At 27.2% G+C, this 12,495-nt stretch overlaps 1 protein-coding gene across 2 annotated transcripts; it reads right to left on the bottom strand.

Moving 5' to 3' along the window:
- Window positions 1-387: 387 nt before the first annotated feature.
- On the bottom strand, window positions 388-12,495 carry LOC103575975 (serine/threonine-protein phosphatase 6 regulatory ankyrin repeat subunit C). 2 transcript variants are annotated; one of them, XM_053741914.1, is made up of 12 exons: window positions 12,199-12,495; window positions 11,814-11,915; window positions 10,756-10,857; window positions 10,543-10,659; window positions 9,844-10,044; window positions 9,017-9,721; window positions 7,694-8,921; window positions 6,831-7,006; window positions 6,217-6,645; window positions 5,099-6,107; window positions 2,625-2,892; window positions 388-832 (listed from the first exon to the last, which is right to left on the bottom strand). In XM_053741914.1, exons 1-12 carry the CDS (start codon window positions 12,205-12,207, stop codon window positions 394-396), a joined length of 4,785 nt encoding a protein of 1,594 aa, XP_053597889.1. In that variant the 5' UTR covers window positions 12,208-12,495; the 3' UTR covers window positions 388-393. The 2 variants fall into 2 exon arrangements, with proteins under 2 accessions (XP_053597889.1, XP_014299489.2); XM_014444003.2 differs by lacking the exon at window positions 2,625-2,892 and adding an exon at window positions 921-1,194.

Raw genomic sequence — 12,495 nt, 5'->3', positions numbered from 1 at the left:
TGTAAGATGACGTGATCATGAAGATAAATTGACTGATGGTTATTTCCCTTGTATCTGTGAATTTATTTGGATAAATTTTATCTATCTATTATTTATAACAAGTAGGTATTTAAATTAAAAAAAAAAAAAACAACCAACAGTTTAATAAAATTTAAGTATAATTTTATTGTATCATCTAAATATTTTTTTTTAGCAAATATCTTCTTAATTATTATTATCATTATTATATCTTACAACTAACTTGGTATATATATATATATATATATATATATATATATATATATATATATATATATATATTTGTATATTACTTATAGTTCAATGGAAAATAATTAATAATTAATCAGTTAAAATGGATGAGAGAAGAAAAAAAAAGAACGTGTAATTAGTTAATTAAACTAATTCATTTGATGAAGTTACAGGAGTTTCTTCATTAACAGTAGCTAATGGTTCATTAACATCTTCTTTAATTTCTTCATTAACTTTATCTGCTTCATCACCAAAAAGTTCCAAGTATTTTCTTCTTACGACATCCCAGTCAACAACAGTCTCTATTCTCAAGGCATTGCTAAATGATAATTGACTGCCAAGGGGACTTAAATGTGCTACAGACATAGCAATACTGTCTTTGTGTGAAACTTTAGTTTTTTTAACTTTTGATAGCCATTTAGCACCCATTTTTGAACGTGGTGACATTCTTCCTGTACGATGTAGACCCATTAAATGTACCAGAGACGGACGCTGTTTTTTAACAGCACGTTTTTTGCATAATTTTATTAAATAAAGTAGCCAAGTTGTTATCAAATTTAATGGGGCTGGTGCAGTTGATGTTCTGTTAAATTTATATTTATTACAATTAAGATATATTGTATAAGTAAATTTTTTTTTTATTTTTATTAAATAGTTAATATGCTTAATACCTGTGCATATTTCGAACAAGTTTACTGAGTCCGTATTTCCATTCGATGTCTGACTGTGCTTGTATCCGTTGATAAGTATCACTCATCATAGCAATAAGTAGATTTATCAGTACAACAACTGAAACCAGCATATAAATACCAAATGCAAGTTTGAACAGGCCAGTTGTCCATCCTGGTTGTTCGTTGCCTTTGTGAATCTTGAATTGTTCGTGGGTTGTTTGTCCAAAAATAGCGAAGAATAGTAACTCAACGGCCAGTATTGGATTCATCTTAACTGTAATACCCGAATTAATTTTTTTTTTTATTTTTTTAAAAACAATATAAACATTGATTACATTATTTTTTATTGTCAAAAAAATGATGTAGGGTGCCATTCACCGTGTATCATGCCAAATTCTTCACTACATTGTCATAATTCTTATAATATATACTTTTAAATAAATATATATTAGAAAGTATATTTCATTTTATTAATAAAATCTATCGTGTTTGTGTATCTTAAATTAATTATTTTATGACTAAATAATTTGCAGTTAAAATAATCAAATTATTAAAAATTCAGATCAATATATATTTTTTTTTCTTTTTTTTTTAATGATTGAAAATAAAACAAAAAAAAAGTTAAAGATTTATAATGTACTGATGCATTTTATTCATAATACAAAAACTTGCATACATGCTCGCAATGTTATTATTTTTATCGTATGCAATTTTTTTTTTTCTACATAAACTTACACAACTAATTTCCATTTTATTCGTAGTTCCTTTTATTTGTTCTGCTAATTTATTATTATTATTATTATTATTATTATTATTATTATTACTTTTTTATTACAATAATGGACTAAATAAATAATTAATAAAAAAAATTTAATGTCCATAAATTGGCAGAAAACTTTTTTTTTTATTTTATAAATACAATAAACTAATGATTAATTTTTTTTTTTTTTTTTTTATATTATAAATATATGTATTTTATTTATAATATAAATTAAAAATTAAACTAATTTAATCATCAAATAAATATAAATTGTTAAACTTGATATTTTTGGGAATAATTTAATAAATAAATAATTAATGTGATGATATTAGTACGGTTGATGAAGCGGCAGCAGTTTGATTATAATCATCATTATTATTTATATTATTATTATCATTGTTATCATCATCATCTTGATTTTGATTTTCGGAATCCTTATCGGTTTCATTGCCAGTAATACTTAAATATTTTTTACGTATTATATCCCAATCGACGACATCTTCAATTCTTAATGCTGTATTAAATGATGATTGACTTCCTAGTGGACTTAAATGTGCAACAGATAATTGTTGTACATTATTGTCTTTTGATTGTACATGAACTTGGCCTTTTTTTATTTGAGATAACCATTTGGCACCCATCTTTGAACGTGGTGATAAACGTCCAGTGTGTTGTAATCCCATCATGTGTACTAATGAGGGACGTTTTTCTTTAATAACACGTTGTTTACAAATTTTAATAAAATAAACAAGCCAGGTTGTTATTAAATTTAATGGTGATGGGGCCGTTGTTGTTCTGAAATATAAAAATAAATAAACATATACATTATTGTTTTTTACATTATTATTATAAATAATAATAATAATTACTATTATTTTAAAATCTTATAAATTTAATTATAATGATAATGACAATGTATATAAAGTATATAATGTATAGCTTACCTGTGCATACTACGAATAAGTTTACTCAATCCATATTTCCATTCAATATCTGACTGTGCCTGTATCCGTTGATAAGTATTACTCATCATAGCAATAAGTAAATTAATCAAAACAACAACCGAGACAAGCATATAAATTCCAAATGTTAATTTAAAAAGATTTCCAGTCCATTCAGGTTGTGCAGTTTCAAGTTTAAGTTCATCATGGGTAGTATGTCCAAATACAGCAAAGAATAAAAATTCAAATGCAAGTATAGGAGTCATTTTTGCTGTAATACGAGTCAATCTTTTTTTTTATTGTTTTATTTATATATATTAACAGTGACTAAGCAGACTCGCTATGCGTGTAACAGATCATGCTCATGCGATCAATTATTATTATTATTTTTATCAATATAATGGCCATGCTCTTGATGCTTGATTTCTTTTGTTTTTTTGCGACTGTTACACACATGCCATACTTATTGAAATTTTTAGGCATGAGTCTTACTGACTATAGTAGCTCCAATTTTTCATTATTATTATCTTTTTTTTCAATTATTTATTTACAAAAAAAATCACTTATTAAACACTTATTGCACTGAATTTATATATTTAAAAATGCTTTTTATTCCTTTTTTTTTTTTTTTTTTTTTTTTCCAAGTTAATTTTTGTAATAAATATATAATAATGCATTGGTAAAATATACATACACTTTTGCAAGTAGGCGTAGAAATAAGCAAATATATAAAACGAGCAGGTGTAAGTCGTATTTTTTTTATTTATTTAATTAAATGTTTTTTTAATAATAATAGTCATTAATTTGCATTCCCATGAAATATTAAAATGCAGACATTCATAATGCTCTTCTTTGCAATAAAATACATTCTCATAACTTATTATTGGTTAATAATCAATCACTAGTTATTCAATGCTGATAGATGGCTTTAAATTTATTAATGTATTTCACCATTTCTAATCACACGTGCATGTTACATTGAACAATCGTTGAACGGTTCATTTGCAATAGCGTTACCCGAGTTGTAATAATCATATAATATTATATTTATTATATATAAATATAAATATACATGATTTTCAGTAAATAGAATTTTGGATATGAATTTTCGTTGCATTATGTATTATTTTTATCATTATAAGCAATTTTAAATATGGATAAATAGTTTGTTTTTATTTTTATTTTTAAATTTATAGATAAAAAAATAAAAAATTTATTTCTAAGTTTATTTTTTATTGCTAACATTATGAAATTAGTAAATTGACATAATTCATATCCATCTATTTTATCTCGGGTATATTTACGTGCAGCAAAAATCAATCACTGCTGCAATCAAGTATAATAATATCGTGATACTTTGGGCGCATGCAATTCATTAAAAAAAAATATACATTATACATATATATGTATGTATATTTAAAATCTTCGTTATCATTTTTCTTTGATGCCAGGCAAAAATTTAATTCTGGCATACATATATAATGTGTTATTTATTAATTAACAGCAATAATACATAAAATAAATAAAATATCAAAACAATAATCCAAATTTATCATCCAACGTGCTTATAGAATATTTTTCTAAAAATATTCTTTGGTAACAAAAAAAAATAAAATTAAAAAAAAAATAACACTCACAAATGCTGATAAAATTATTGTGGTATCCAACAAAAATATATAATAAATACGTATAGATTTTTCATTTACAAATATTTAAAAAAATTTATCAGGCAGCATTTCAACAGGCAAAACACACGCGTATACACGTTCAATGAAAAACATAAAAAAATGCATTGCATTCGATCGTGGGACATTCATGTTTTGCTTTTGGCGTATGCTGGTATTTATTTATTTATTTTATATTATTTTTTTAACTTGCTTCATACTTATTACTTTTTTTTTATTTTGTTGCCTTCTTTTTTTTTTTTTTTTTTTTTTTTTTAAATACTTGAAAACTTACTACTTCGAGATTCATCACCACAACATTCATTTTTAATCCTTTTACGTTGAGAACGTTGGAAGGGATATTCAGGTTGTTTAATTACTTCCACATCATAGTTGAATAATGAATCTATCTCTGTAATTTATCTTATTATCTATCTAGCCAATCTATATTCTAATATACTTAACTAATAAATATTTTATAATTACGCTAGTGATTAAACTAAATATGTATATTATTAGTATACGCTACTTATTATACATGTAAAATTTTTAATTTTTTATACAAAAAAACTTTCAATTAATTTTTATTTTTAATACTTTGTTTTTTTGTACAATTACTTTTTTTACCCTCTAAAATTACCATATCCGAAATTTATATTTTGTTGATAATTAATAAATTAATCCTGTATATTAATAAAGCTTTACTATAACCATTATTATTATTATTATTATTATTATTATTATTATTATTATTATTTAAAAAAAAAATAAAAAAAAAAATAGTTATAAAATAAATAAAATAGATAAACTTACCATCTGAAAAAGCATTCCTTTTGGTTCTTGCTTGAGGACCGTTGATAAATGCCTGATTGAGTGCCACAAAATGCATTGAAAATCCAAATACAAATATTGCAAGTACTGCCAAAAATCTTGCCAAATCCTTCATCAAATTACCAATAATAATAGCCCATGGTCCAAATAGATGATGAAATGATAAAAAATCCAATATTTGTACACAAGCCAACAAAAAACTTAATGCAAATAGTTGATTACGTAGATAAAGTAATGTTGGCCAATAATATTTATCAAGAATAGTCCATGCCGCGAGATGTAATCCAACACCAGTTATACTAAACAACAACACTGCTAATTTAATCCAACCTAAACCACTTTTATCACTTGGATTTGTTAATTCAAATAATAATAAACCCGATAATATAACTAATAAACACCATTCATATGAATATGGCAATAAATTTGATCTCATAACTGAAAATGGTGGTGTTATACCCACTAATGAAAGTAATACCATTAAATATATGTGTGATGTTAAATATGTCATAAATTTAATAATGGGTACATTGTTATATTTATGGCCTAATGGTAAGGCAAATACTACCCATACTGGTGGACAAATAATAAATGTTATAAATAAAAAAAATTGTCTAAACCCACTCCATGTTAATGGACCCCGCCATAATTCTTGTAAATAACGTTGCACTACTGTATGCGCGATAACTTCTTTTTGTTCATTTTCAATTAATACATCCAGAAATTCAACATTACGACGATCCATTGATGTAAGAATACGACCAGCTGAATCAGCACCAGCTGCTAATGCCAATAATTCAGTAGCCATTGATTCACATTGTTTTCCAGCTGCAATTAAATCTTTTGCTCGTTCTTTTTCTTTTTCCGATAGTTTCATATAAATGTTTGATAATTTTGCAGCTGTATCTACTGGAGCTGGTGATACAAGAACAAATTCTTCGATTGGTTTATTATTGTGACTTTTACTGCATACCATCATATTGTAAACAAACTGAAAATTAATTTAATTATTTAAAAAAAAAAAAAAAAAAAAAAAAAAAAAAAAAAAAAAAAAAAAACGGTTTTTTTTTTTTAATTGTTGTTATTATTATTGCTTTTACCCTACGATCTTCCATTAATGCATAAGTATCATGTTCTTTTTCCATAAGATACTTTAGTACGTCATTGTGGCCCTCAGAAGCAGCAAACCAAATAGGTGCACTTCCAAGATTAGTTTCAGTCTTTGGTGAAGCACCACTTTCAACTAATAATCTAACAACTTCTAAATGACCTGTCCTTGCAGCACAATGTAAAGGCGTCCATCCATTCTTGTCAGTAGCATTTATCTCAGCTCCTTGACCTAATAATACTTCAACCATTTGATAATGCCCGTGATTTGCAGCAATATGTAGTCCAGTTTTTCCATAACGATCTGTTTTATGAAGTAATTCTGCTGATCTACTTAATAATAAACCTACTACTGTTATATGACCACCAAAGCATGCTAAATGTAGTGGATTGTAACCATTTTCTGTTGTAGCTGCTTCTACCTGAACGAAAAAAAATATTGTTTTTTAAATATTATAAATTAATAATAATAATAATAATAATAATAATAATAATAATAATAATAATAATAATAATAATAATAATAATAATAATAATAATAATAATAATAATAATAATAACAACAATAATATTTAGTTATTAATTAATTATTTATTTATTACGTCACCTGAACACCAGCTGAATTAAGTAATAATCTGACGACATTTTCATTGCCTGAATAAGCAGCCAAATGAAGTGGTGTCATTCCAGATTCACTTCCAAGTTCACCAACCAATGAACCACCAGTTGGTGGATCAGATTTAACAGTTCCAGGTACATGAGTTAATAATTCACGTACAGTATCTATAAATATATATGTTATTATTTAAATTAAAAATTTAAGAAAATTTATACTATTATAGCGGTAATTAATAATTGTACATTGTTATTATCATAGACAAGGTTCAGGACCATAATAAAAATAAAAAATTGTATTATTATTTATTTATTTATTTAACGTGAAAATTACTTAGTAACCTTCTTCTTATAAGCAAGGTCTCTTTATTTCATTAATGTATCACAAGTTCATGGAATCATATTTTTATTCACTTACCTATAGTCTTATTATTTTATAATTTCTTTAAAACAATAATAATAATAATTATTATTATTATTCATTATAATGAATAAATAATATAGTTTAAAAATTGTTAAAATTTTTTTTTAATCATAATAAACTACTTAACTAACAGCATGAGTTAGCGTGTTCTGTGCATTTTTCAGGTTGAATGAATAGTACAATATGATAATATCGAGAATCGTTAAACACTACTCGAGTGCATAGTCACGCAAATTACGTTACTTTTAGTTAAAAAAAAAAAAAAAAAAAAAAAAACATGATTTTAGCTGTATTAAGAAAGTTTATAAGGTTGAGGTAAACAAAAAAAAAAAAACTAATGAGTTAATTTAGTTTAGGTATAGATGATAAATCTTGGTCATGAGGTCAAAGGTATATGTTAACAAATTATTAATTAAAATATAATTAATTACCAGCTTGACCAAAATAAGCAGCAACATGTAGAGCAGTAACACCAAGCTTTTTACTTGATATTCTCAATGACTGTGAAGTTCTCATGACCTCTAATACTTGTCCATGTCCATGTTGTGCAGCTAAATGTACAGCTGTAAAACCAGCACGATTTTCATCAGCACATGAAGCACCAGCACGTACTAATGCTTTAACAACTTCAGCATGACCACCCTCAGCAGCTAATTGAAGTGGTGTTGCTTCAGTTAATTTATTTCTTGCTGATATAACACCTTGACGATCAAATTTCATTAATTCTTCAATAACACGTACACTACCCTGCATTGCTGCAATATGTGCACAAGTATTTCCATCTTTAGTACAAGCCATAACAAGACTAGGATGACGTTGTAAAAATAATTGTACAACTTGAGCATAATTATTCATAGCCGCAGCGTGTATTGGTTTTTGACCTTGATCATCAGTAGCATCAATACTTGCACCAAGTTCAAGTAATAAACGACAAACTTGAAGTTGTCCAGAACCAGCAGCTAAATGAAGTGGTGTTTGTTTTCTTAATGTCAATACATCAATAGCAGCACTGTGATCTTGAATTAAAAATCTAACAAGATGTGTATAACCATTCATAGCAGCTAAATGTAATGCTGTACGACCAACACGTGATTTTGAGTTGATGAATGCCTTGCTGGCTAGCAGAGCGTCGCAGACTTGGAGATAGCCATGTTCAGCAGCTAGGTGTAGTGCCGATCTACCTTCAAGATCGAATACGTCAACCCGTGCATGATTTGCCAATAATGTTGTTACTAACTCCATATGTCCACGATGAGCAGCTATCAGCAGCGGCGTCCAACCAACTGCACTTTGTTTATTTAATGCTTTTTGTACTTCTGTTGCTGTCATATGATTTATCATTTCTGATAATACTTGATTATTACCGGCAAGTGCACAATAATGAAATACTGTTTCTTGTGTTTGTTTTGTTTGCAATGATACATCAGCACCATTTTCTAATAAAGCACAAACTACTAAACGATCATCACCTGATTCAATAACTTCTGTTGGTTCTATTTGTGCAGCATAATGTAGTGCACTTGCACCTTCATTATTAACACTATTAACATAAGCTGTTGCTATTTCAGGACTTTTTTTTTCTTTAACAAATTCAATTAAATGGCGTGCTACTGCTGAACGACAACCACGGCACGCTAAATGTAATGGTGTTTCGCCATTCTGAAAAATATATAAATCGTATATAAATAATAAATAAATAAATAAATAAATAAATAAATAAATATATATATTTAAAAAAATTTTTTTTTATTTACTTTTGATTTGTACATTGGATCACCACCATCTTCAAGTAATAATTTAAGTGTTGTTAAATTACCATATCTAGCAGCAACATGAACTGGTGTTTGTCCATCATCAGTTGTTAAATTAGGACCAGCACCACTTTTAAGTAACATAAGTGCACATCTATCACCATCTTGTACTCTTGCAGCAATATGAAGTGGAGTTTCATGTAATTTACCACCACGTACATGAACTTCAGCACCATATCCTAATAATGTTTCAACAACAGATGGTTTAGCACTTTCAACAGCAATATGTAATGCTGTATAATTATCATTTGTTGTAGCATCAACTTTTTCACCCCGTTGTAATAATGTACTTATAATACCGACATGTCCATAACGTGCTGCTGTATGAATAGAACGAGCGCCTCTTTTATTTGGCATATGAAGATAAACACCTTTTTTAAATAACATATTGGCACATTCCGAGTGCCCGTTCAATGATGCAATATGCATTAAAGTTGAACCATCTTTTGTACGTTCAAATATACTAGCACGAAATTTTTCAGCTAATAAATCAATTATTGATGCATGACCATTTTCAGCAGCTAAATGCATTGGTGTACGATCTTGATGATCTGCTATTGATGCTGATGCACGTACACCATAAAAATATTTAACTAAAGTTTCATCACCTTCAGCGCTTGCTATATGCAACGATGTCTGGCCATCACCCTGTTGTACAATAATAATATTTTTTATTTTATTTATAAAAAATAACTAATTGCTTTTTATTACCAGGTTTAATTATAATAACAATGAATTGTATTTTTTTTTTTTTTATTTTATAAACTTACATTTTGCATATCAACTTGGGCACCGTAGTCAACGAGTATTCGGACCATATCGACGTCACGACGACGTGCAGCAAGATGTAAAGCAGTATCACCCGCTGGTGTTGTCGCACGCAATTGTTCAGGTGCTTGTTGAGCTAATAACTCACGACACATAGATTGATTGCCAGCTTCAACTGCCAATAGTAATGGAATCTTTCCTTTCTATTAAAATATTATTTTTTATCAATAAAGCTTGGATATATTTTCTAGTTAATTTGCTAATTTATAATTTTGTGAGAATAATTTTTAAATTAAAATTTATAAGCTGGCTACAATTTTTATAAATTAAGTTAAAATCACGGGTGAATAACGTTTCACATTGAAAGAAAAGGAATAAATATATATAAAAAAAAAAAAGAAAATAAAAAATTTAGGTATAACTGAAGAAAGAAGAATAGGAATAAGAATTATGGAGGATATGAAAACAGAACGGCAGTGCCAGGCGGCGATACCGCGAGTCTTGTCACGCAAACAATGTAATGACATATTCTTCTTCAACGCTCAGTACATATACCAATGCGCGAACTAATCCCATAACATTTTTTACAGCATAAACTATCATTATAAAAATATATATGTATATATATATTTTTTGTTGTTGTTAAATAATTTATTTTCTCACAAAATAGATTAAAGAATAATAAAATAAAATATACTTACGCCATCAATACTCATACGTATATCACGTCCTGCAGCATTTAAAAGTGCTCGTAATATTGATGTTGCTGTACCTGTTTGTCGGGATGCTACAAGATGAACGGCGGTTTGTTGGCGTGGCTGTTGATAAATAGAATTAAAAAAAAAAGAAGAAAAAACACATCATTATTAAATTGAAAGAAAGAAAAAAGTTAATTGATTATAAAACAAACTTACACCACCAGTAGAATAAGGATCCACTCCACGTTTAGATAATAATAATTTAACAACATCTTCACGTGAATACATTGCTGATATATGTAGTGCATTGTAATTATCCTTAAAAATATTTAAAAATAGTAATTAATTTAAAAATAATATCATTGCATTTGATAAAGTAATGAATAATTTTTTATTTTTATTTAATAATTTATCAAATCAATAAAGTAATTAGTAATTAAATCATAAATATATATATATAGTATTGCCGTGCCCAGTATTAGTTCTTGTTAAATTATTGACGTTTCAGCATGGCCCCAATCACGGTATATTAATGTGCAATTTTTAAATCATATAGATTGCATGGGGCGCGGTTTAGAATAATCGATAAAGTATATAAAAAAAAAATTATTATTGTTTAAATAGGATTAATAACTTTTACACAAAAAGAAAATAATTTTATTTTTGTAGTGTATGCAGTATATATATAGTATAATCATTTACATAATGATAAATATGTATAACTGTATTATATTTTATTGAAGATATATGAGTCTTTTATATCAATCACATTTACACAAAAAATTTTTGTTAGTCACGATTATAATGAAATCACGTCACTGTTTAGGGCCCTTATGTGCAGGATTTCTTATCTTAATCATGGATCGAACTACTTTTTTGTTCTACTGACTCCGGACGACCTACTTTTAATCCTTATAGCCAGCTCATTTACTTAATTATAACACCTTGGCCTTGGCCCTTCTTCACGCAATACTTATGTATACCATAATCTATTTTAATATAAATAATTACTATTATTTATTTAATAAATTATTAAAATTATCTTTAAAATCAAATGATTTATTAATATATAATCAATAATAATTTCCATGGAAAATTTATTTGTAAAACTCGCGTGATTCTATTAGTACTTGAAATATTTTAATATACATATATAGTGATTTATTATATGTTTTATATTATACCTATTACGTTAAAATACGGATGTAATTTTATGAAATTTAATGTATAAGTAAAAAAGAAAAAGGAAAAAGAAAAGAAGTAAAAAATCTTACGTTATTACGAGCACCCACGTCAGCCCCAAGATCTATCATACGATCTAGAAATGCTGTGCGATTGTCCTTGACAGCATACATGAGAGGTGTCATGCCAGTTGTCTAAAAAATTTATCTTATTATTATTATTATTATATTATTAGTAATTTTTACACTAAAAAAACATTTATGTAAAAATTAAAAAATAAAGTTGCAGAATTGATAAAAGTATTAATGTAAATAATACAAAGTGACTTATGTAAACATAACATAATCTTATCAGAGAATAATTAATGTAGGGGTAATTCTTAATAAAAAATTTGTTACCATAACATTATACTGTAATTTTATAAAAAAAACTCTTGATTTTCGTGTATAATAATAAATAATAAAAATTAAGACGAACCGGATCCATAAGACCGGCAAGCGGTGCAGGATTGCCTTCATCTCCAGCACTTTGTACCGCTTTTTCTAGGGTCTTAAGAAGCTGATCAACGGGTGCCCATTCACCTCTACTAGCAAGTGCAAGTAATCTTTGTGCACCTTCACGTGCAGTAGCACCAGCAGAACCAGGTTTGCTACCAGGTTGTGATGGCTCTGCACTTGGTAATCCATTACTACCAGTTGATGCTGATCCAACTGTTTCATCTTTATTACTTGGACTATCTTCTTTATTTGATGATGTACTTTTTTTATCTTCCTT

The sequence above is a fragment of the Microplitis demolitor genome, chromosome 9 (genome assembly GCF_026212275.2).
Source record: "Microplitis demolitor isolate Queensland-Clemson2020A chromosome 9, iyMicDemo2.1a, whole genome shotgun sequence".
Lineage (NCBI taxonomy): Eukaryota > Metazoa > Arthropoda > Insecta > Hymenoptera > Braconidae > Microplitis > Microplitis demolitor.
The sequence above is the reverse complement of the archived record's forward strand: the minus strand, read 5'-3'. Positions and strand labels throughout refer to the sequence as shown.

Coding starts and splice junctions, on each gene's coding strand:
- LOC103575975 (XM_014444003.2), bottom strand. Junction 10,858..11,813: donor ACGTGGGTGCTCGTAATAAC/GTAAGATTTTTT, acceptor AATATTTTTAAG/GATAATTACAATGCACTACA. Junction 9,722..9,843: donor CCCAAGTTGATATGCAAAAT/GTAAGTTTATAA, acceptor ATTGTACAACAG/GGTGATGGCCAGACATCGTT.